Raw genomic sequence first — 26137 nt, forward strand, 5'->3', positions numbered from 1 at the left:
CTTTCTCTGGTACAGCCTTTTACCTGTTAGTGCATTTTCAAAGTCTCTTGGTGGCACTTAGAGGTAAGACTGCTGCTGGCTTGTGGTCTGTGACACAAAGATGTGGTCTGAGACATCAGAATCATTGCCCCAAGGTGGCATTTGCCATCCCTTTCTCTCCTCAGGAGCATGGTGGGGGGAGGGGCTGTGTGCTCATAAGGATAGTCATGGAGCGTCTCCTTTTGATATAAAAGTTTAGACACCACAGCTAGCTCCTTTAATGCACAAGGATGGAACACAGTAGGAGTTGTCTTATCTGCTGTGTAATCTAGACTCACTGAAATAGCACAGAAGCCATGTATTTGTTTTTTTTTTTTTCTTTTTGTAATAATTGCACACTCTGCTTTCATAAATGGCTCTTCAGGGCTTAGAACTGAATCTGCCTTTTTGATCTGAGGATATTTCATGGCTGAGTTCTGCCTGCTTTTTATTAAAAGTTACATGATGTGTTTAATTAGCTTTATGGTATGTGTACATGCTTCCTTAACCTTTTGCTTATGGGATGTATTTTTTTTAAAACTGAAATAAGATTCAAGATAATAGCTGGTGACTGTCATAATAGTCACAAACTCAGTCTCTTTGTGGTTAGTTTTATACTTCTGCTTTTAAAAGTTTTCTATTTTAAAAGTTTCGACGATTTTAATGAAATTCCCATCTCTCTTTCTGTGACATATTCAACAAAGAGACTGTGGTAAAACTGTGAAGACTTCATATTCTACCCTATGTTTGGACGTGTATTATATCACAATAGAAACGTAACATACTCTAACACCGGTTTAACTCTGGATTTATGTGCCTTCCCTCCTCTAACAAGACTGTGAGTCTTACTTAATTTAGGGGAGAAATGCAGGAACTGATAGGCCTCAAGTAACTCTAGGTTTTGGAAACTGAAACATGGGAGGGAGTCTGTGGTTTCTGGTGGGTCAGAGGAAATTGAGATTTTCGCTGCGAGGTTGTGTTTACTTCACTTTGTTTTCATGTCCGTGAGCTGTGCATCCCATGGGGAGGCCTGGGGCAGCTTCCATCACCCATTTTGTGAAGGGTGGTAATAAATAGCTTTTTTCAGAGAGTCAGCTGGAATTGCTAAGGACGCTTTGGGATTGCCACGTAAGTCATGTAGTCCTCTTGTGAGGGGCCGGCACCGGGCTTGGGACATTCTGCGTGCCAAGGGTTGTGTGAGACGGGGGAGACCCTCAAGTGGGGCTCGATTTCTGTGTGTGGGGCCCAGGACCGCGGTCAGCGGCGGTCCTTCTCAGAGGGCTTAGCTGTGTCTTGGCCAGGACGTCTGTGGGGACAGAGACCGTGTGCGGTTGGGGAAAAGCGTATGTTTTCTTATCTGGGAGCAGCAGGAGGGGGATCCTCTTTTCAAATCCCTGGAGCTTGGGATCTACCGTCAAGGCTCAGTCCTTCCTACTGTTCTGTTATTCGATTTCCTCCTCTTTGGTCCAGGCTCCCAGCAGCCCCGGCCGCTTGTGGGACGTGCCGTGCCGCGCCGCGCCCTGCCGTAGGTATTTATAAGCTCGTCGTCATGAGTGCTGCCGTGCTGCCCAGTTCCTCCTTGCGTTGCCCCGCTGGCACCTCTGGATCCGCCGCAGGGGGCACTGAGATGTAATCTGTCCTTGTGGATGCGTCCGGTGAATTACCAGCGACCGCTGACACTAGATTGCATCCATTCAAGAGCTTTGAAGGAACCTTCAGGATGAAATTGCAGAACTCTTGGCTCTTGTTTGGCCTTTTATAAATAGCCACTGTTTTTAACAGCTTGGTGTGTTGCCAGCACAAAGCTTGGTATATTGGAAAGCGAAATGGCCCAATGATATAGAGCTGTGGGTTCTGTGTTGAGCCCTTACATGACCAGAGAGGTCATGCCGCCATATCTCCTGGACCTTGGGGTCCTCCTTGGGATGTGTTTGCTGCTGTCTTTGTGCAGCGTCTCTAGTGATGGTCAGTATCGTGGCTAATACCATTAAAACTGGGTTCTTGGTACACAGGAGAGATTGATTTTGTCATTCTTTGCTGCTATGAGTGCTGTATTGCAGGGCTGGGTTCTGTTACATCCTTCCTCAAAGTGCTGATTTTGTCGTTGTTTGCTTGCTCTGGCAGGCTGCTAATCTGGGGGGACTCGAGCTACGAACCCCATCTCCTGCAGCGGGCCCTAGCACGAATCTCAGTCAGACACTCTGTCTTTAGCCTGGAGCTTGCCTCCTACAAGCGAGGCTCAGGGGAGAGCCAGAGATTTGGGCCAAGATTATATACAGAATTTGGGGCTCCTCCGCTCCTTTCCACGATTTCTCCTCAGTTGCTGAGGTTGCCCCAAGCTGTGTCTGGTTCTTGTGTTGGCAGCTCCATGCGCCTTAGCCTGCGCCCTGTCCTCAGGCTAAAAGTCCCAGTCCAGCGCTCCCAGTGCCATTCCCTTTTGCCCAAGCACGTCGCCCTGCTCTGAGTTACTCTGCAGTCTTGAGACTGCTCACTTTTTTATTGGTTTCCTCTGTGGCAGGCAGGCCTGGGTCCCCAGGGGCTACTCAGACATGACACAGAAAGCCCCAGGTCCCTGAGAGAGAGCCCTCCTTGCTCTCCCAATCCAGGTCTGCACCTTGCATTGTGTTACCAAGCTACCGTTCTGGACCATTCCTTGTACTGTTTTGGCAAAAACAAACAGGAAAATAGCGATGGGGCAGTGGTCTTTTATTTTTCCTAGAGATTACTCAGCCAGTGATGATATTTTCTTGTTTTGATGAGGATGGCCAGCATCCTGAACCTAGATTTCCGGTTTGAGACCTCCAGAAACATCCCGAGGCATTATTATGAGCATGAACATTTTTGATCCCAGACTCCCATGTAGGCCTTTGCCCTGGCGAGCCGAGCAAGACACGTTCGGGCTTCGAGAATTCCTTATCTTAGATGGATGTTGGCTTGGCCTCAACTGCTTACTCCGTGCTTCTCTTCCATGATCTATCTCTCCACTTGCCTTTGACAATATTGGTTGTGGGGAGAGTTAGTTTCCCAGTGAGAAGAGGGTCTCAGCCGCCTTCCGAAGCAGGTGGCACTGGGCCATCTTACCCCAGTAGCCAGTGACATTCCTCCAGGGGGGCATGACCCAGAAAGCCTGGAAGGATAGAGCCTAAAGGGAGCTGTGGCCAGTCCCTGGCTATTTATAATCCCTGCTCTCCTCACTGTCACCGTTTATTTTTAACCACTCTGGACTCTGGGAGGAGGAGGAGGCGGAGTTGGAGGTGGCTATGAGCGCCCCCTAGAGGCATGAGTGTGCCACCAATATCTGTGTTTAAAACATGATATTGCTGCTTTATATGCATTCATCTACAGGATCCAGACGAAGAATTTTGAAACGCTCTGGACTGGTTTCATATCCTGTGTTTTTGGGGACCAGATCTTTATTGCTACAAGTGGCCTGGAGCCTGCTTGGTACCGGAGCCTTTGGGTCTGTGTGCAAATCCCTGTTTGACATTAAAATAGAAAATAACTCTGTGATCATGGCCTTTCCTTCATAGAATTCAGATGCTTTGAAATGCTATTTCTAAAGCTGACTTAATGGGTGTGAGTAAAGCTGCTGTGTTGGCATTGGCTAGATGGGGTAAGAAGTTTAAATGTCATTCAAGCAACCTAGTAACTTGAATTTCTCCTTATGTATTTCAGGGTTTCGAAAAAATGATGAAATGAAAGCTATGGATGTTTTGCCAATTTTAAAGGAAAAAGTTGCGTACCTTTCAGGTAAAGTTGAACTTTCTAATTTGCTTACTGTTTCTTCTGCTTCTGATACAGTGCCAAGAGTCTGAAATACCATACTAACTCACCTGCCACACACATAAAAACACTGTGTTTCAGTAGATCCTTGATTGCTTAATTCTTATAGCATTTTCCCGAGAAAGCAGTGCCCAAAGTATTTTCTCCTAGTGGGTAGGCACAGTATAAGTCAGATGGCACTCGGGAGTAAGATATGTTTGTGTCTGTCACTTAACAGACATTTGATGTTTTTCCTCATTCAATTAAGTAAAACAACTGATTTTTCAAAAGTTTAAAAGTCCATCATCTGGGCGCCTGGGTGGCTCAGTCTGTTAAGTGTCTGCCTTTGGCTCAGGTCATGATCTCAGGGTCCTGAGATCGAGCCCCTGCTCAGTGGGGGGGAATCTGCTTCTCCCTTTCCCTCTGCCTGCTGCTCCTCCTGCCTGTGCTCTCTGTCTCTCTGTCAGATAAATAAATATAAATAAATATAATCTTTAAAAAAAAAAAGTAGAAGTCCGTCATCTTCCTGGAAGAGATGGGAACATGGCCTTAGTGGATGTTTCCCAAATTCCTTGCTTTGGTTTCTTGTCCCCTCACCCTAGAGTTCCTAGAACCCGTGTTACGGACTATGAAAGTCCTCGTGATCTCTGCCAAATGGGTCCTCCGCTTACCTGTATAGCCTGGCCCTTCGGGGTGAGGACAGTCATGGCCAGTCTCTCAGGCTTTGGGGCACTGGAGGGTCCACCTTCGGCTTTTTGGGGCTGTTTCTTTGAGGGCTCCCTCCTAGATGAACAGAAGAGCCATTGGGTGTCTTACCTTTTTGGCCCCAGTTCACTTGTTACAAAACAAAGGTCTGCAGAGTTTTCTGCTCTGTTGTAGCAGGAAGTGAATGTGTGGATTGTCACATACTTTCAGACAGTCTTCCCGGATGTGTTTCCCCGATAATTTTTTATCTTTCTCAAACAGGCGTAATATGCTGATCTGATGTCTCCTTTTGAACACATTTTATTTTAAATGTATAATACCACCAGCTGCTTTTATATGTTGGGTGTGTCCCCTTGGCCTGTGGAACGGGGCTGTATTTAGGACACCGCTCCCCGTGGTGCTGCTGCTAATCTCACCTTGACGGCCAGTGGTGTTTCCTGGCGCCCCTCCTAAACACTGTTTGATGATTTGGCTCAAGTGAGTCTAATTCAGAATGCATTTGGACTGTTAATAGAAGTTCACGGAAATAAGAGGTTGCTTTCGGTAGTTGGGAATACATGCTGCAGAAAATGCCCCTCCTGGCTTCTGTTACACGGAGTTTTGAAAGTAGGCTTTGTGTGTTCCTAATCACTTAGTAACAGACTGCGTGAGGTGGACTCGTGCCACACTTTGTCAACTCCTGATTTTGTAGTTTGCAGATGGATTTTAAAGTTATAATAGTGAAGAGACTCTGTTTATAAATGACAGAGGCGTCTGTAGGAGGGCCTAGAGCCAATTCCAGATGTTCCGCAGTTTTTTTTATGTCTAAAGTCTGCATCTGTGGTGAGAGCACTTGCTTCTTTGGTTAAGCATCCAGAGATGGGCATGTCCAGAGCAGGGGAAGGTTAAGGTTGATGATTTTTATTTGTACTCCTTTTCTCTTGGGCATTTAATACAGAATGCTCATTTGATGTCATTTTTGTCCAAGTCACTATCAGAATTAAAACTCTTTCCCTTTTAACTATTCGAAGAAATAAAATCATCGGTCTTTCAGAGTTTGTCATGACTCTTTACTCAAACCTTGAATTCCGCAGGGTTAATTAAAGTTGGATCTCTGTAGTGGGGAGGGAAGTTGTGTGCGGCAGCAGACTAATCTGGAACCATTTTTTCAGTATTAGAGATGGTGGGACTTTTGCCCGTTGTGTTGGTTAAGTGAAGTTGTTAGCTAGCTGCCACTGTAATTTTACAGTATTTCCTACTTTATGATCAGAATTGGCACGTTATGTTAGCTGATGTCATTTGCTGATTTTTTTTTTTTTTTTAGGCTTGCTGTTATTTCGTTTAGGAAGGGAAAAGGAAAAAAACCCACTAAATTAAAAACAAATTCGTTACTTGCATAGTGATTTCTTTATGTGTATAAAAGGTTTACAGTGAAGCAATAAATCTTTGAAAAATTTATACCTCTGATCCTGATTTCTAAAATCTGTTTTATTGAGATATAATTCACAACCATAAAATCTACCCTTTAAACATGTATGCTTCAGTGGATTTTAGGGTATTCACAAGGTTGTGAAACTATCACCATGGTCTAATCCCAGAACACTTTGATTACCTTCAAAAGATCCCCATGCCCAGGCCCCATTTCCTCTACCACCTGGCTCGGGCAACTGCTAATCTACTTTTCTCCTCTCACCCCATTTTTTTTTTTTAAACTATTAGGGGATATTTATTGTGGTATGTTTGTAAAAGCTATCTGTAGGAGTAGCTTTTAGTAAATCTAAGTGGAATAACTAGGGCTTTGAAAAAGCAGGCCAAGAGATCAGCGATTCCTTGAGATACTTATTAGGTCAAAAGCTCTAAAAACCCAGTGAGGATTCTTTGAACTTGAATATTTTTGATTCTCAGTCTTATCTCCAGGTCCTGTAGAAAGCAGTCCTCACCACATATAGGTAAGACAGCAAAGTCCTTCCTAACTCCTGCAAAGTCCTGCAGGTAAAACCTGACTTCATGCTTCAGGTCAGAAGTAGGGGCAGTAAAAGAAGTGTTTGATAGTTTATATTTAACATTTTATTTAATATATATGTTGTGTTATATATATTGTAGTGTGGACATCATCTATGTATATATATTTATATATGTATATATATAAAATGTTAGGGTTTGGGCCCCAAAAGAACTCACAGACTACCATCAGAATTAAGAATGCTGTTTTCCCCCTTAACTTTTTAATCAGAAAACATTTCAGCATCCAAAAGGAGAGAGAATATAGTACAATGAATTTCTAGGAACCATGGTTCACTTCAATAATCTTATCATGTGTATGCCTGTAAAAGCTTTAGGAAAAAACCTCAATACCATTAAGAGACCTAAAAAATGAGTAGTAATTTTTTAATAAAAAAAAAAAAGCCCAATTCAAATTTTCCTGCTTGTGTCATAATTTCTTTCACAGGATATACATGGCAGTTCGTTGATCACTCTGTTTCTCAATCTGTAGGTTCTTACTTCTTCTCCTTTTTGTCTTATCCCCTTATGTTAATTATTAGGTGAGGAAACTGTGTGTTTTCCTGTAGATTTCCCTACATTTTAGCTTTTGCTCGTTGCACTCATGGGTGGCCATCTATATATTCTCTTTCCCCTGTTGTTTCCTATAAACTGGAAGCTGGGTCTTGAGGCTTGATCAGACCTAGCTTAGATTTTGTAGGAAGAAGGCAAAAATCCTTAATGGGTGGTGGCAGATAGTCCTACTGGGAGTTTTACTGGGGGAGTCTGGCTGTTTCTTTTTTATGATGTCAGGCATTCATTGACGATCATGGTTTAGAACTAGTATTTTCTCACAGTTGCAGAATAGTGACATTCTGATTACTTCCTTTCTTCTTCATAAACTTAAATACTTTATAAAAAGAAATGTCCCACTGGGGCGCCAGGGTGGCTCAGTGTGTTGTTAAAGCCTCTGCCTTCGGCTCAGGTCATGATCCCAGGGTTCTGGGATCGAGCCCCACATCGGGCTCTCTGCTCAGTGGAGAGCCTGCTTCCTCCTCTCTCTCTCTGCCTGCCTCTCTGCCTACTTGTGATCTCTGTCTGTCAAATTAAAAAAAAAAAAAAAATTAACTTAAAAAAAAAAAAAAGAAATGTCCCATTATCAGTTTCGTCGTTATCCTGATAACACAGTTAATACAAGAAAAGAAAGTTAAATGATTGATTCTTGTCCTTTCCTAGTTTTTGATCTAATGAAAAATGACCAATAGTTATTTCAGACTGATAAAAGAAACTTTTGCTTTTTAATGTTTAATGTGTTTCAATTAATTGCCAATTTTTAAAAATCTCTTATGAAGTTAAAATTTTCTCTCTTTGATCCAATGGGAGTGTCTTCAGATTGGCTCCTGAATCCTACACTGCAGCCCCACAGGTTCTCTTTTTGCTGATGAGACAGGATGTTTCCGGCCCAGCTCATCTGTCCCTGTTCCGCATCAGGAGCCAGCCATCTCTCCAAAGTGTGCCGGCTCTTTTGCGTGGGAGAAAGGTGCCAGGTGCTAGGGGAGCTCTCTGTTCCTGGCTGGGTCACCATTTCTGTGCTCTTCAGTGGACACATCTAGGAAATACGTGTGTAGATAATTTTTTTTAAGTAGGATGTCATGACTTCATAACTAAAGTTTCTAATTCAGATTTAGATTTACAGGTATTTCTCTTTGACTTTATATTTGTATCTCTTTTTCCTTATACTAAAAATCCACGTTCCTACCCTCCTCAACGTAATTGCTTATTCACATTGTAATACTGATTTTATTGCCACACAGTGACTACCAGATGTCATCGAATATTTCTGTTGTCCTAAGGGTATATGCCCCTAGGAATGTACGGTCCTGTTACTGTGCTTTAAAATCACGTAGAATAGCTCCTCTCTGTGTGGGTCAAGTTCCTGCCAACTTGAAACTCCAGATCATATGTTTCATTTTGTTTTTATAGTTTTAAAGCTTAAAAAAACAACCACCTAATCTTGCATCAGTATTAAGTAAAATGTGTACATCATTCCAGGATTAAAAACTAAAAAAAAAAGTACAAAGAAATGCAGTTTTTTTACCCTGCCTCATCGACCCCGTGCCTTTCCTCCATCAAAGGAAACCTTTTTTGTTTTTGTTTTCTTTAGTTTTTTTTTTTTTTTCTTGTAAAATAGGAGCTCTTTCCTCCCTCCCCGAGATAAGCAGTCACGTATTTATGGACCATTTTCTCTGCTTATGGTTTCATTTTAACAGTTTTCTGGAGAACAAAGTATTAGTACATACAGAGATGCCACATTGCTTTTACAGTTGTTTAAACTGGATTGTGGGTATATAGCATATTGGTTCAGTTGGCTGCCCATTGACAGACATTTGGGTTGCTTTTTTAGAAGGAATTTTTGGGGCGGGGCAAGGTGAACATCATTCACCTTTGCAAGTGTGGGTGTTGGCGGGAGTGTGGGTTTTGATTGCCCAGAGGTTTGCTGTTAGTACTGGGGCTTTTGACCATAGTTCCTCTTGTTCCAGTTTTGCTGAGCTCTGCGTTTTCTGGAAAGAGAAGGGGGCGCCGCCCGTCCATCTTGGAGATTCTCGTTGGTCCCTGGCACCGTCTGAGGCGACGGTGACAGACCAAGACCGGGAATTGCCGGAGGCTCTCCAAGCGCCCCATCAAGAGTCCCCTTAGAGTCTTCCTTCCAAATACTAGTTCTCAGGACGGGGCTGCGGGAGACGGGCGTGCGAGGGTACCAGGCTGTGGAGCTGCTCCTTGGCCCCTCCTAGAGCAGTGGCCCGGTGTTCACCTTTGTAACAGAGTTTTCTTAGTTGACAGCAGCCTTAATAGGTGGCAGCCGCAATTTCTCCTTCACAAACCGTGCCTTTTCAGAGCTGCCTTTGTAAAGCTCTGCTTTTCATGATCAGTGAGTTAGACCGTTCTTTGGGCGGGGGCGGGAGCTTAAAGAATCATTTTCCAGATTGTATTGTAATCCAGAAATTCAAACAAGAGCCATACAAGACAAATACAGTTGGTTCACGGAGATCGACCTCATACTCCTCAAAGCAGGTATGCCTGCCTTTGAAGAGAAGGATGAAAGCTGAGTTCTTAATTGATTTAAAGAAAAAGGGGCAGCTCTGAAGCTAGCTGCTTCTGTGGTCATTCTGCACCGTGCTGCTCCAGAGCCCAAGTGCCCTGGGCTTTCCCCTTTCAGAAGAGGAGAATAAGCATCACTGGGTTTGAGGAAGGGTCACGCAGATGGCTGGAACCATAAAGCAGGACTTTCTCCGCTTTCTTTCTCATGTTGACAAGAACCTCTGTTTAGTGTGTGTGTGTGTCTGTGTGTGTGTGTGTGTGTGTAAAACATTTATTTGAGGGGAGGGGAGAGAGAGAAAACAGGTGGGAGGGGCAGAGGGTGAGGGGGAGAGAATGTCAAGCAGACCACTTGATGCTGAGCACAGAGCCTGATGCTGGGCTGGATCCCCGGACCCTGAGATCACGACCTGAGCCGAGATCATGGCCTAAGCCAAAATCAAGAGTCAAACGCTTAACCCACCGCCCCCACGCCCCCAGCCCCTGCCCCTGCTGGGCGTCCCTACCTCTGTGTTTCTATAGGAAAGTTCATCAGGCACGTCTGTTTTTAACTTCCTGATCCCGATGGTAGGTATTTTGAATTACCTTTGTGTGGAGTACAGATGAGGAATCCATTCATTCAGCTGGTAAGTACCGAGTTCGCGCTTTGTTCCGGTCTCTTCCGAGGCCTCACAGGTGTGTACCGATGTCCGTGAATGAGCAGACAAGCCTGCCCCTTTAGAGCTTCACTTAGCGGGCGGGACAGACAAAGGAAAAGACTGCGTCAACCAGATGATGTACTAGAAGGGGAGAGGTGCCTTGCAGGAATATAATGGGGTATGGGGAGTATTGTAAGAGTTGAAAATAAACTGTGTCGTTAGGAACAAAAACCACACTTTCTGTTTGGTTTGGTTTGACTAAAACAGCACTTGGACAGGCAGCTAACCCTTGACGAGCTGCTAGATTTGATGACAGGCGTGGACCAGCCCAGAGGCTGTGCCGCTCTCAGATGTACTGGACGTTGGTAGGTGCAGGACACGGATTTCTTGCCCTTTTCATGGCAGAAACCCAGGCGCTGGGTTTCCCGTCTGTGCCGCGGGACCGCCGTGTGTCCCACCTCCCCTTGGGGCTGCAGGCGGACATCACATCCGTTCGGGTGTATCCGGCAGGCGAGGCTTCCGAGCTGCAGCCTCACTCCTGTTACTGGCTCCCGAACGAGAACTTTCAGGCGGTCACTCTTCAGCTTCACAGCCCGGGCAGCATTCATTTGTGTGCCTTCCTGTTTGTGACGTTGGCACCGGTTGAAGCTTGGCGAATGCATCTGTGGCGTTGACTTGAGGCTCCTCGAGGTTCAGAGACCAGGATGCTTTGAACTAATACTGTGTCTCTTCGGGTCTCAGGTTTTTCTTTTTTAAACCTCCCTGGGAGGGTCAGCAGATGGAGATTGGGCACCTGCCCATCACTGACGGTGACACAGCACAGGTCGGAAGATGAGCCCTGATGCAGGGAGGTTAGCAAGTGAAGGCCAATCATTAAATTATTTAAATAAAGAATATGCAGTTTTTACTTTATAAGTGATTTTTGATGACGTTTTAAAAACTATTGTAGTGAGTTTTCTGGAGCTCTGTTCTGTGAAAAGGAAAAAGACAAGGTGAATTTTTTTTCTTCCTCTTAAAGGTCAAATTTGGGTTTATGGAAGCTTTTCTTTAGGACATAAGTGAGAGCCTGTTTGGTGGATGAGCTTGCTGGCAGCTCTCAGGGGACACCTCATTAGCGCTACCAGCTGGGAGGACTCTAATTAAAAGGTGAAGCAGTACAGCAGGCAGTCAGGACCTGTGCACACCCTTGAGTTTCCTTCTCACTTCTGTGTGAGCCGACGGCTGCGTGCGGTGTGCACACATGTTGATTGCCTGCGTGAGTGTCTTTGATGGGCAGGCTTTGGATTCTACTTTTCACACCCACGGTGGAGCATTCCTTTGCTTGCTTGGTGAGATATGATGACCCCAGAGGGAGGAGGGTCGAGCATGGGTCATTGTCGTCTAGTCTCCCTGCTGAATCAGATGTTAACGTTGCATTTAAAAAATTCTGAATGGTGGTCCAGAAAAATGTTAGATGCTATTCTGTTTATCAAAAGTGGGGTGAGTATTTTAACCCAAATATCATACTGTATTTTTAAGGACTCAAATTTTTGAAAAATATGGTGTTCCAATATATTTTTTTGAAGATTTTATTTATTTGAGAGAGCAGAACAAGCAGGGGGCAAGGGAGAGAGAGAAGCAGACTCCCTGCTGAGCAGGGAAACCGATGCGGGCCTTGATCCCAGAACCTGGGATTATGACCTGAGCCAAAGGCGGATGCTGAGCCGAAGGCAGACACTTAACTAACTAAACCACTCAGGCTCCCCAAAACACAGTATTTTTTGATCAAGGAGACTGAGTCTCTTTTTGGAAAGTATCAAAGATGTTCAGAGATTTTTAAAAAATGCTGAATTGTTGCCTTTCTTGTCTTGGCGATAAGAGTTATTCCCCCAAAACTAGGACCATAGATTTGACCCTAAAAATACTGTCTGTTATTTCAGAAGATTACATTCTGGCATTTATAACAGAACTGCTGCTTACTTTTAATAGTACCTTTCATTCATTGAAAAGCTCAGGAACCATCATTCAGTTGTCCTGACATTTCACCACTACTTTAGAGAGATTTAAAGCCACTAGTTTGAAAATTTTTCTAAGTTTTTGTCAGGGCAAAGAACCCACCTATGACCATGTGAAATAGTCCCCTTGGTTTTTTTTTTTTTTTTTTTTTGTAGTTTCATTTATTTATTTTAAGTAATCTCTACACGCAACATGGCACGCAAACTCACGACCCTGAGATCAGGAGTTGCATGCTCTTCTTAGGAGGCAGTTTCCCCCCCCACCCCCGCCCCCGTCTTTATTTAAGCACTTTGAGCTTTAGTATCTTTAATTATAAAGCTGGAAGGATAAAACCTTGACAGGGTCAATGTGCTGTTGAAATCAGAGCACATGTAAAGGACTTGATACCATACCTAGCAATGGCTGTGGTTTTGTGTTGTTCCCATTTAATACATGAATTACTGGATTTATAAATAATTGAACACTTTTCTAGACTGCATGACCTAACGGTACATGTGGATCATTTTAAGTGTTCAGAATCAAAATTGAGTTTCATTATTGTTCAGCAGGATTTATTAATCATTCTAGGAAATTGTGAAAATCCATAGTTTCATAGTGGGGAAATATGTTTTTAAAATACCAACATCTCATGTTGAATCCTTTTTTCACTTTTCTAAAAGGAGAGAATCCGGTTTTCTGTTGTTAATGTTTGCTTGCTTTTTAGTTTTACTTCTGCTAATGAAGTAAATAAGAGGAGAAAATAATGAGGGGTTTCATGCTGTGACTTGAATTTTGTGGTCTTACTGCTCTACCTCTGAGGACACATGACCAGAGCTGTGAAATGAAGGAAAGATCCTCTTGGGAAGGCTAGATTTTCCTCCTCTGTTTTATTTTCTGAAAACATTGGTGGAGTAATAGAATACTTCTGGAAATTTCACTGGAAGTATTCAGTGATACCCACAGGCCTCATGAGGATTATATGTGTGTTCATGAGGGTTACATCTGCCTATGCCAAGACAATCCCCCGACATTTATACTTTGTATGTGATCTAATTTTTCTAAACTCAAGCTAATTTAGTTCTGTTTTAAAATTCTTAAATGCCAGTCTCTCTGTGTGGCTTTGTGTGAGAGGTTGGTGAGGCTTGACCACTGGGGTCAGGTGCTGCTTTCAGGAGAGGACGATGCCCTAGATCCCAGATGATGAAGGTCATCGTTGGCATAAAGTTTGAAGTCCTTTCCCGTTTCTTTCTTTCAAGACTTAAAACCTGATGTGGGGCGCCTGGGTGGCTCAGTGGGTTAAAGCCTCTGCCTTCTGCTCAGGTCATGATCCCAGGGTCCTGGGATCGAGCCCTGCGTCAGGCTCTCTGCTCAGCAGAGAACCTGCTTCCCCCCCACCCCCTCTCTGCCTGCTTGTGATCTCTTGTCTGTCCAAAAAAAAAAAAAAAAATCTTAAAAAAACAACAACAACAAAAAAAACAAACCCGATGTGGTTGATAGCAAAGAGAGCTTAGAATGCCGGGGGCGGGGAAGGAGTGGGTGGTGTGGGAGGGTGACGGGAGGGCCTGGGAAGGCGGGGGAGGCCGCGGTTTCAGGGGGAACGGCGCCCACCTATGTGGAAACGTTCTCCACCCCTAAAGGTGACGCTGGAGGGGACCCACGGGAAGGTTCAGACGGCGCTTTCTCTCATGGCTTTCACGTGGCAGGCAGCACTTAGGCCTGTTGTCCAGAGTCCGGGGAGGGGACGAGGTAGTCCAGCCCCGTGTCCCAGCCCGGTGTCCGCCCAGAGCCCGACTCTTGCTGCTTGCACGCGCCTTCCTGGCCGCGCAGCCGGTGGTCAAGTGCGCGCGGGCGGCTGCGTGTCGGCGGTGCACCCGCGGGGCCCGCGGAGTCCTGTGCGCTCGTTTGCGCCTAAGCGCGCTCCGAATGCTGTTTTGCAGGTGGCAGAGACAAGCGGGGAGGCCCCATCCTGACGTTCCCGGCGCGCAGCAATCACGACAGAATACGACAGGAGGACCTCCGCAGGCTCATCTCCTACCTTGCCTGTATCCCGAGGTGAGTCGCGGGCGCCATGCGGCTTGTCCCTGTTGGGGCCGTCCCGGACGGGACACCGCGCCGCCGGGAGCAGCCGCACGCCGGCCTGGGGTCCAGAACGCCCACCCAGTGCAGAACGGGCACCGGGCTCCTCTGCCCTTCGCTCCGTTTTGTGACCGTTCTGTCACGCTGACGACACATGTGGGTGTGGGGACGAGAAGGTACGCGTCTCGCTTGGAGAGCGTTGTGGGGGGGACGGCGGGGCCAGGATGAGGAGGTGGCGCCCCAGGCGGACCGTCCTTGGGGACTCTGCGGCCGCGACGCCCCGCGGGACCAGAAACGGCGGCTGTTGCCGATGTTACGTTTCTGCCTCAGTGCTCCGCTTCAGTTTCTGGGAAGCAGCCTCTGCATTTGTGGCGTAAGGTCTGTGAGGCATCGCGGGTCTTTCCCTGCTTATGGGCCAGGGGCGGCAGCGCCATTCAGTCCGAGACCCCCTTCGTGACGGGGCGGTCGTTTGCGTGGGTGCTGAGGACTGCGAGACGGGGCGAAGCCTGGGATGCAGGCCGAGCAGGTGGGCGCGTCCGCAGGGGCGACCCGCGCCTCTGGGCGGGGGCGCTGGCTTCCCTGCGGGGAGGACGGGCGTGCGCCGGAAGGGGGCGTCCCTCGGAGACGGACTAGCGCGTGTGCAGGAAAACCCGGTCGTTGTACACAGGCCGGGGGGGTGGGGGGGACCGTGATGTCATGGACACGGCGGTGAGTGGCACTGCTGATGGCTTCTCGGAGGCTGAGGGCACCGCGTTGCACCCACCACGGCACACGGGCTGGGACACTGCTGGCCTCGGCCGCCCCAGGCAGGGAAGTCACAGTGTCCCGCCTGGGACCCCGCCCGGCGGTGGCCAGGGCAGGTCCGCTTGGGCTGTTGACTGTCTACGCTGCTGACGCCTGTTTGGGCGTCGCTTCCGAGGAAGCCACCACTTTGCCTCGTCCGTGACTATGGAGCCCCGCTGTATATGCGGAACGTTCGCGCTCTCCCCGCATGCCGGTGTTTCCTCGGGCCGTTGAACGGTTGAAACCACGGGGTTAAAAAGGGCTTCAGGGGTTCTGTACTACTCACTATCATTTCTGAAGATCAGTATAGTCGATGACGACCACTTCGGGAGCTGTGTGTGCGCTGCTGATGGCAGAAGAAACGGAAGCACAAGGGACGATTAAAAATCTCTGCCAGTCAGAGAGATACTTGTCATCTAGTGTAGCTGTGGAACGACTGTATGTAATTGCGGCAACTGGCTTTTTGGCTTAAAAATCTCGGTTGATTGTAACTATGAAAAACTTCTTTTATTTCACTGATATTGTAAAGCATTTGATTTAGGTATGTTTTAGATCATCGGGATGATCCGCCTGAGCCTACAGAACTTCATTTTGATGAGCATACACAAAAGTGGTGAGAATAACACAGCAGACGTCCACATACCTGTCATCCGGCGTCTGTGATGACCAATCAGTGTCGCCAGTCTTGTTTTTCTCTAAGTTTCCCCTGTAATAAAAAAAGTCCCAAGCCTCCTATCATTTCTCTTAGAAATAATAAGTGTGTAAGGTGACCCCCCCCATTGTCGAGCACGGCCACTTCATCACCTAAGTTTGCTTTTGTATTTATAATTCCAAGTGACAAGAAATGTCACGTTGCTTGTCCTCAGTCAATGATAAGAGAAGTGGGATTAACACGTGAATGATAGGTTTCTCAAGTGATAATGGGGAAATCTCACAGTGGTTCAAATGGAGAGAAGCGGCAACAGAACCCGTGGGTCTCCCTGACCACACAGGAGCTGTTCTGCCCGACTGTGCGCCCGGTGGTGGGAACATTGTTTTGTTAGAGCCGAGCAGTAGGGCCAAGAAAATCATCAGCAAAATGATGGTGTGTGAATTTTTTTTTGACTTGTGGGTTTGCTTGCACTTAAGTCTCATTTTTTGTTGGCATAGTTCCAGAGCCATATAAATCGTCCTGGGGGTCATGAGTCTTCTTTTCCTATCCATTACCCCTGACAGTTTCTGTGGCATTAAGGTGGCCTTTCGCCACCCCCAAGCTGGATAGTTGCAGGGTCCCACATTCCCAGATGTGGAGAAGTACGCTATCCAGAAAGCATGGGCAGCAGAATCACACCAGCTGTTCCTATTATCAGTTTTCTGATCTGTGAAATATGATAGTAATGAGTACTTCTTGGGATCATTGTGAGTGTGGAGTAAGATTCCGTATGCACATGCCCAGTGCAGTGCCTGATACACAGTAGCTCCCTAAGAAAAAGTATGATAGTTTCCATTTGTCCTACTTCCCTTCTTTTATTTTTCCCTTTGACGTGTGCTCTAGAGCCCAGTTATCTTATTTTTCTTCTGCATGGCCTCTGTCTGTGTGCCTCTTAAAATGTGGCCTCAGAGGTAATCGTAAGTGTGATCTGAGCGGTCATGGGTAGTTTGAACATTATTACTTGGGTCACCTTCCCTTTCCTTCTTCTCTCCTTTAAAAAAAAAAATAATAAAAGCAGATGCCTGGGTGGCTCAGTCAGTTAAGCCACTGCCTTTGGCTCAGATGATGATCCCAGGGTCCTGGGATCGAGTCCCGCATTGGGCTCCTTGCTTAGCGGAGAGCCTGCTTCTCTCTCTGCCACTCTGCCTGCTTATCCTCTCTCTCTCTCTGACAGATAAATAGAATCTTAAAAAAAAAAATAAAAGCAATTGGAGTATGGAGTGACTTTCATAGAATCAATTTGCAAAGAAACTTTCCATTAACTATGTGTAGTAGAAGCAAGTCACAGTAGAACTTCTTGGTGGTCTAATTGGGATTCCCACACAGTGATGAAAATAACATTGGTCTTGGTACATCTCTAGGTGTTTATTCCTCTTATTGTTTGAGTTACACGTATACTAATTATGTTTTAGAGCATTTTGCCTTCTTTAGGATGATTTATAGTAGCTACACGGATAAACCCTTTTGTCACTAGCAAAATAATGTGAGACTTAAATTGATTTGTTTGTGAACATTCATATTAAAAGGTATTTTCTTCATGTAGAAACTAAGGAGCATTTCTGTTTTTCAGAGACCAGCATTGAGAAGGGATGTTAATTTTACCTAACATTTCTTTATCTCACGATGAAATGAGGTTCTTAGAGGAAACTTCCGGAGTACCTGGTGAATGGTCACACGTCCCAGCGAGCGGGGTCTTCTGGTGGAGGAGTGGCATGGGTGCCTTCTCCCGGAGACAGCTGCCCACGTTCCGTAGCTGCTCCTGAATAAAACGGTTTGGGAATCTTTGCAAGTCACTGCTATCTTAACAAGAACTGGCTTTTAACTGGGTAAAGAGACGGATTGGAAGGATGTGCCCTCTCAGTCCAGTTCGTGTGCGATTTTCATTATTTAGAAGTCACTGGGTGGTTGATTCGATTGTGGAGGAAGGCGGATCGTGAATCCTTCTGTGACCTGTGCAAGCTCAGGCACCTTCTGGTGTGGTGTTCTCTGACGTGTTCCTGTTGTTGAGTCGGGAGTTACTCAGGATGCCTCTCCAGCCCCTTTCAAGTGGAGGGGCTGTGCCGTGTTCTGTGCACACCGTGTCACGCTCTGTGAGGAGAGACACAGTCTGCCTGAGAGCGTACCCTGATCTGGTGAAGGCCGATGCTGAAGTCGGTCTAGGAGACAACACCCAATGAGGCCATCAGGGGCCTGGCATGTGGTCTCCTGCCTTTGGAGTGTGGCAGCAGATGGGGCATCCGGAGTAGAGGGTCTCTGCGGGAGGAGGCTCCCCGGGCTCTGGCTGGTCTTGCCAGATTGCACACCCCATCAGAGCCCTAAGAGGCCCAGAATGCTCCATGTAAGTGACTTGGGAGATTTGAGGAGACCTTTCTGGAAGCCCTGTTCGCTTCTAGGATCTGTGAAGGAGGTCCGTGCTGTGCTGTTCCCTGGTTTATGGCCCAGGACCTACTGGAGACACAGAGAAGCGGTATCATGAGAGGGGCCTGAGCCAAGCATTAACTCATTTGGAGCTCCTGTTCATGTAGGAGTGGTAGACAGGAGGTCATCCAACCATTCCTGGTGGTTTCCGCCTTTGAGAATCTGGGCTGCTGTCAGTCTGTGTCCCCGTGATGGCTTGCCACACCATGTTTCTAGCACCTGCGCTGCTGTCTACTCAGGTTCTAGCCCCACAGACTTGTTTTATAGAATTTTTTTGTGACATGCCTCTTACATGGATGTAGCTGTGACAGGAACTTTATGTCTGTGAAATTTGGAGCGAGTTACTGTAATGGCGTGCCTCAAGATAAGGAAAAGAATGGCATTCTGCAGGGATGGGGAGGGAAGGGTAAAGGTGTGAGCTAATGCAGGAGAGAGTGAAATTGGTTTTAATTTTGACTTAATTTATTTTGGCCTTTTAACAACACTTGATGATAGAGATTAGTTTCCTGAGTTTTTTTTAATATGAGTTTATAACTATAAATAGGTTTTAGTTTCTCAGGTGATTACCTGAGGCAGAAAAATGTCCAATGTCTTTCCACTGTCTGGGCCCAGTACATTCACGCTGGGTGGAAAAGTTGTCATTACCCACTCAGGGTCTTAGGTGTGTGTCCAGATCCCTTCCTTCAGTCATTACCCAGTCACGTCTGGCACTAGGACCAGAAGCCTGCATGGACTGTGTGAATCCACCACAAAACAGGGTTATTATGGTTGTTCCAGAAGTGGAAGGCTGTGCCAGAGCCTTCCTAAAAGCTTCCCCGTGAACACTGAAGTTATAACCAAGTGTGACTGAGTATTTTCACCTGTGTTTAAGGACATTTTGACTCTTAGATTTTCTTTATGGCAGAAGTGCATTGCCTATATTTTTCATGTACTCAGGGGTTGAGACTTAATAAGACTAATAATTTTTATTGCTTTGTCAGGGTCATTGTTAAGAGAAACTGGCTTTTTTGTTTAAATTGGCCAGAACGTGGAGGGGAAGAGCACAGAGGCTCTAGCACTTGCTTGGCTGGTGCTGAGGACCAGCCTCGTCACCACCATGGCCTTTGTGTCACCAGTGCAACCACGTGCAAAAGACAAATAAGTCTTATCATTACTGTGAAAATCCCTTTACTCTGAAGACCCTGCCAGAAGGGCACCAAGGAGCCCCAGGGATCAGTGGAGCATACTTGGAGAACCTCTAGGACAGCTAAGGACCCAAGCCAGTTAAAAGGGGACAAAACGGGACATTGAAAAGCTCCCGCGATCCCCAGTGCACTGGCATGGGTGGTTTCAGTGCCCGTGATCCTGGGAGGCTCCTTTGACTGCTGTTCATTGGTCTGTCACCCTCCACACCTGGGCTCTGTGCACACTGTTAGGGGTCTGTCCCCATTAGTGCTCACCGAGGACCTTTGCTGTGATAGTTCCTAGACAGCTTGTGGGATCATTTAATACGCAAAAGATGAGACACCCCCTCCCCTCCCCCACCCACCCCCACCTCACAATACGGAGCCCCACAGACATCAGGGTGAGGGTCACAGAGTCAGCCTCACCCAGTGGGACTCTGGTCAGAGAAGGAGTTACATGGCTTAAACCTGTTTCTTTCTTTTTCTCTAGTGAAGAGGTGTGCAAGCGAGGATTCACAGTGATCGTGGACATGCGCGGGTCCAAGTGGGACTCCATTAAGCCTCTCCTGAAGATACTGCAAGAGTCCTTTCCCTGCTGCATTCATGTTGCACTGATAATCAAGCCAGACAACTTTTGGCAGAAACAGAGGACTAATTTTGGCAGCTCTAAATTTGAATTTGAGGTAACTTCCATGTGTAGCCAGACCAGTTAAACCAATAGACGTGGTTCATTAAAAGTTGACTTTCTCCTCATCATTTTAGATAATAGATTTTTAAAAGCACATATTAAATGGGAACAGCACATCTTACGTACAGATGGCATGTAAAATCAGTTACCGAATAAAACTTCGGTTCATTTATGACATGACGCTACTGGATTATTTCACCCATGGGCGATTTAGGTTTTAGTTCTCTTTGTTTTGGTTGGTGAGGCCGCTGAGGTGTAAGGTGTGTACCATAGAAAGAGGCTCCCTCTTACTTCTCGTGATAAAACAGCTTCACCCTCCAGTCCAGGTGGCTTTATGTGGCCTCAGATCCATCATCATTGCCTTCGGCTTGGAAATAAGGGAATGTTAGGGAGAGATACCCAACTTCACGTGTCCGGAAGAAAGTGAGTTTTCACCTTGTCCTTGAGAATGGAGGGAATGATCTGTTCTGTATTTCATGCATCCGTTCTCTTGTTTATGGAAAGGGAGATAGTCCTTTAAAAGCTCTGCAGAGTTCGGAATTCAGCAGCACATTAGGTCACTGTCTTAGATGGTGTGTGAAACAGGCCTCAGCCTGCTGACTTCTTTTCCTTTCCACTGTCCCCTCTCCTTCAGCTACTAAGGCTCTGCCTGGGCTTTAATGCAGGTAGTATAAGGAGATGATTATGGGAAGAAAGTGTTCTGGCCAGCTTGAAACCTAATTCATGTCATATTCTGTAGTACAATGTTTTCTAATAAGATCTCATAATATTTGGTGGAATAGCTTGTGCTTCTTCTTTAAGTTTGCCCAAATAGCAGGTGTCAGTGAATGTCTTCGTGGGTGTTAAGATAAATGACAGTAGTATTAAGCACATCACGCAATAGTACTTCTTAAGCTTCATGTTCCATGGTAACTTTTCAGTGTTTTCACATGTGTATTACTTGTGTTTTTAAATCTCTTGCCATGGTACTGATTTTCAATCAGAAATTGGAATTCAGTTTTAATTTGAATTTGAAACTTCATTCAAGAGATTTAGGTAAAAGATGAAACCCATAAGCCTTTATCTTCACACAGTTAAAAAGTCATTTTGGACAACAGTTTATTGGGTCTTACAATTTTCTTGATGCAGAATTTAAAGTGTGTTCCTTTTAATTATACGTGTTTAAAGCAGAAACAATGGTGTAGCAATGTAGAATGCACAAAAAAGTTTTGCTAGTCTGATTTTGGTATCTTCCCCTCGGCCTTCAAAGTTCCCTATACCAGCTTCTCTATTGTCTCTACATCGTTACCAGCCTCTCTCTGTGAAGTGATTAGTTCCATGGATGTTACTAAAAGTCTGGACAGATGAGATAGAAATGAACCTACAGTCACATTGCAAGCAAAAGTGCGGGACTAGGAGTGGCCCCTCTTCCTAGCTCTCTTGCTTTTTGCAGGTTCTTATGCTAGCCAGCATGGGGCTGGTGTAGTTCTAGGTTTTCTAAGGCTGGAGGTGACAGAGGTGGGGCTAAGCCAGCCTTTCTGTGGTTTATTTTTTGGCTCTTAGGCTACAGTTCTTTTTCCTTTAATTTTGTCTTTGCATTTAATGACCCCTCTCCCAGCCCCGATGTTTTCCTTGAGGCACGATATTGATAGTGACCCTGTGGTACGTGGCATAGGTAGGGTGAGGGTAAGATTTTTGCTTAGATTATAAAGGACTAAAACTTGGTCGCTGTTAGATTGGAATGTAGTGCAAGTTGGAATGTACAAAACTTCTACTACTCAGAATTGTGACAGATGATTGCAATGCATGAAACATCCCGTCTGTCTTCAGCTTTATGGCAAGAGCTTCTGCCCCCTGTCTGGCTAACTTTTGTATATTTTAGAAAGTTTCAAAAAGTCATTCATAGCCTAGTATTGCTACTTGATGGGAGGTGGAGGTAGCGCAAGATGAGCCGTGATCGTGGTCTGGTTGGAGCATGTCTGTCACTGAATAAGGAGCTCACAAATACGTGTCCTCAGAGGGAGGTGGCACTTCTCAGGGTTGTAGAAACCCACGAACAGGACATTTGCTTGGTTGCAGAGAGCCGGAGGCCTCTGCAGAGTTTTCTGTTGGGAGTGAGATGGTGGAGTGGTTCGGAGGACAAAGAGTGCATTGATGAAAGTAAAATTTCTTAATTGTCTGCTCTGTATTGCGATTTAAGACCTTTCCCAGTTAACATGCCTAAGATAGCGGGTTAATTTCCACATTCTTGGGAAGAAATCTCATTTCTTTAGCTCTCATGAGACACACATCCTGTCATTTTAGGTATTCTAACTAACGTGTTGTTCTAATGGACTTCTGTTTCACTGACTATACTGGTAATGTTAATTTTATCTACATTTGTTTTTATGGGGCCAGAACAAGGTATGTTTTCTATAAAGAGGTCACTTGGTTTACATTTTGAATATCTGTAAGTAAGTATTGCAAATTGCATTATGATAAGGCCACAGAAAATTGGGTCATTTTCTCATCTGTGATTTTTTTTCCCCTTAAGACAAACATGGTCTCTTTAGAAGGCCTTACCAAAGTAGTTGATCCTTCTCAGCTGACTCCCGAGTTCGATGGCTGCTTGGAATACAACCATGAAGAATGGATTGAAATCAGAGTTGCTTTTGAAGACTACATCAGCAATGCAACCCACATGCTCTCTCGGCTAGAGGAACTTCAGGACATCCTGGCCAAGAAAGAACTGCCTCAGGATTTAGAGGGGGCTCGGAATATGATCGAGGAGCATTCCCAGCTGAAGAAGAAGGTGATTAAGGCCCCCATAGAAGACTTGGATTTAGAGGGACAGAAGCTGCTCCAGAGGATTCAGAGCAGTGACAGCTTTCCCAAAAAGAACTCGGGGTCAGGCAATGCGGACCTGCAGAGCCTCCTGCCCAAGGTGTCCGCCATGCTGGACAGGCTGCACTCCACGCGGCAGCATCTGCACCAGATGTGGCACGTACGAAAACTGAAGCTGGACCAGTGCTTTCAGCTGAGGCTGTTTGAGCAGGACGCTGAAAAGGTAAAGGAGCAGGGGGAGGGAAGTTGAAATGAGACACGGATGGGTTTCCTGGATCGTCGGGTCCCGGCACCTAGGGGGCTGCTTTGGTCAGGAGAGAGGGCTGAGGAAGAGGAAGGTGTCGGTTCACTCCAGCCATCTGCCTGAAATCCGCCTTTCAGCTTCCCTTGTGGTGCAGGCCAGGGCTGAGGAGCTTTGGGTTCTTAATGACTGACATTGTGGTTTGGCATGCCTGTAAGGTAGACGAGAAGGGTATCTTGAGTTAAAAGAGTGAACATCTTGTAGAATTTATATGATCAAAAGCAATAATTACGTAGGTATGTGTTTTGCCACAATGAAGCCAGTGACAGAACACCATTCCGATCTATTGTTGACCATGCTTTTAAGATAAAAGACGAATCAGGTGTTAAAAAGAATAGCTTCTGGGAAATACGGGCAGTGATTACTTATGGCCTCATTTTATTCTCATGCTCCAGATGAAACAGCTGGTCCGAGTGGATGCTCATGTCACCTGCTAACTCTGTCTTAGCAGTGGAAACAGGACACTTACTGGGAGGACTGTGTCACAAGCCATGAACATGGGTGAACCGATCACTCTTAATTTAAGCTCATTGAATTTTTTTCACAGAGTTTTTCCTCACAGGAGAATATTTTCTAATGTTAAAAAAACTATATCACTAATCTTTGATACAAAAGGACCTTTCAAACAGTGACAATCCACTACTGTTGTCTGGCAAGCTTTTAACCTACCCGTCAGCATACTTACATTTAAAGAAGTGCCTTGTCAAAGACACTAGAAAAATCTTCCTTTCAATTACTAGGAAAAAACAGGTGACAGTCTCTAGGATTCTGATTCAAGTCACGATACCAGTCCAAATAATGATAGTTATTTCCTTTTGCTTTCATGTTTTCCTTGTGAGCAACGTAACTGACATCCTTTTCCAGGGAGTATCTGTATTGAACCTCGAGAGAGATGTATGTCATCATTAAATTTTTTTCCAGTCCTTTCTATTTTTATGGTAAATTTTATTGTTTGCATTTGCACGGTTTTTAAAATACGGTTTGCTCTCAAGCAGATATGATCGTGTAGTCACTGGAGTTGCTGTCGGTCATCTGTGGGCATAGGAGAAACTGCCCAGATACCTGCCAGTCCCTAATTTCACCCAACAGGTCTTTCACTGAAGAGCAGTGTGGTCAGGGAAGCAGTTCACGACAGCAGGGAGGCTGGGTTGAGAGTCAGAGGTTGGTTTTAGTTAGCCGGGGGGGGTTGAGCACCCCTCTTTGCCTGTCTGCCTCTTAATTCCTCATCAGCCGAAGGAGCACATGCGGTAGGACTTTCTCGCAGACCGGGCCGGTTCAGAACAGCTTACTTCGAAGTCAAGGATCTTTTTGGACCCAAAAGACCGAGAGGTTGTCAGAGCAAAGATGCTGCCCTTGGTTGGCTTGGCCCTGCTCCTGGGCCTGTGGCAGCCATCCCTCTTCCCGGGGCTGCTTCAGCTTGTCTTTCTTCACTCTGGTAGATGTTCGACTGGATCACACACAACAAGGGCCTGTTTCTGAACAGCTACACTGAGATCGGGACCAGCCACCCCCACGCGATGGAGCTGCAGACGCAGCACAACCACTTCGCCATGAACTGCATGGTAAGAGGCTGTGGGCACAGCGGTGGCGCGTGTGGCAGAGGATTCCAGCGGATGGGAGGGGCTTACACGGATGGTGCCCCAGCCCTGCGCCAGGAGGCCACGCGGGGCCTTTGGAGGTACCGGTGGTGTTGGTAGCTGACCTCCGAGCATGCCACTTTCTTGGGGTTAGCAGTACCTACAGCTTCTTTTAAGCTTTAAGCAGATGAGAATGTGAGAACAAGCAAACACATCGGAGAAACTCGAGCCTGTTACTTGGCCAGTTTACGTGGATGATTTTGAGGCTGGTTCCTGTGCTGTACCTCTTAGGAGCCTGTAGGGGCTCCAGAGAAGCTGCTCAGTGGCTGAGGGAGTGTTCTGAGCACAGCTGCTCTCCGTTTGCTGGCTGCCCTTTGTGAGGAGGAAATAAGCCAGCCTGCCTGCTTTCTCCCTCCAGGGCATACTCCAGTTCTCTTAAAACATGACATTTCCTTCCAGGTTGAACTGAAGTACTAGGATCTGGGCATAGGCCATGCTAGAACACCCTGCTCTGTTGGAGGCCGATGCGCTTGACTCTGCTAGCCTTTTGTGACCAGTGCTGGGTTGTTGTAGGACCGTTAGACAAAACAACAAACAATTCTAAATAGTATTTTTGTTACATTTTTGGAGTTAATATAACTAAAATAAAACACCGTGTTCTACAGGATATATGTTGTTTCTGTAGACAGTTATCCTTCTGAAAATTTCCTTTTCAGGGTCCAGGAGTTTGGGTTTGGAGTTTGAGCTAGTCTTACGAGAATTAACCACTCTTGGGCCTTGTAACATTTGTTACAGAATACTGAAGCGGTATGAAGACAGGGTCTTTGCCTAAATTAATTCAGTAAGATGCTATTTAATTAAAGTTTGGGTAACTGAGTGCTCCTAGGCAGTTTCAAAGGTAACATTTAGCAATACAATTTTTGTAATAGACTCCATCAAAAAAAGTTTAGTGTCGGTTCTAGAGTTTGAGGTGAGAGAATTTGTGGTTTGAAATTTTAAACCCAGGCATAGATGAAGAGTTCCAAAATGTTACCTGTGGAGGAAGCGTCTTAGAATTTCTTCCTAAGAAATTTTTATCAATTTTTCAAGTTGTTCTGAAACCGCAGCTAGTGGTGGAAGGCATTCAGTCTGTTGTATCACATAATATGTAAACAAGAAGTACTAAAATATATTTTAGAGAAACAAGAACAGAAAATATACCCACCCCCCAGCATTATTAGTGCGACATTTAGGGTCAAGAAAATGGGAAGTATGATGTAGAAGACAGGAGCATGGGGTGGGTTAGGAATGCTCTAATCTGAGCCTTCCAGTTACCTTGTGACTTTGGGCAGGCCATTTAGTCTCTGCAAGCGTCAGTTTCCTAATCTGTAAAGTGGGGATTATATCTGCCTTCCATGGCAGATATAATTTTATTTCCTCTGCATATGTAAAACACTAAGATAGTGCTCAATGCAAAATAAGTACTTGATAAATGCTAATTATTAAC

General features: G+C 45.7%; 1 protein-coding gene across 4 annotated transcripts in view; it reads left to right on the forward strand.

Moving 5' to 3' along the window:
- Positions 1 to 3644: 3644 nt before the first annotated feature.
- Positions 3645 to 26137, forward strand: part of TRIO (trio Rho guanine nucleotide exchange factor) — a 223969-nt gene continuing 201476 nt past the window's right edge. For 3 of the 4 annotated variants that reach the window (XM_032861883.1, XM_032861882.1, XM_032861884.1), the window contains exons 1-5: positions 3722 to 3768; positions 14090 to 14204; positions 19774 to 19966; positions 22484 to 22996; positions 24514 to 24636. In XM_032861883.1, coding sequence (XP_032717774.1) covers positions 3723 to 3768; positions 14090 to 14204; positions 19774 to 19966; positions 22484 to 22996; positions 24514 to 24636 — 990 coding nt within the window. In that variant the 5' untranslated portion in view covers position 3722. Of the gene's footprint in view, positions 3769 to 14089; positions 14205 to 19773; positions 19967 to 22483; positions 22997 to 24513; positions 24637 to 26137 lie in introns of all 4 variants that reach the window. The other variant, XM_032861881.1, reaches the window with a different exon arrangement.

This window comes from Lontra canadensis, unplaced genomic scaffold (assembly GCF_010015895.1).
Source record: "Lontra canadensis isolate GAN:19392208 unplaced genomic scaffold, GSC_riverotter_1.0 scaffold22, whole genome shotgun sequence".
NCBI lineage: Eukaryota > Metazoa > Chordata > Mammalia > Carnivora > Mustelidae > Lontra > Lontra canadensis.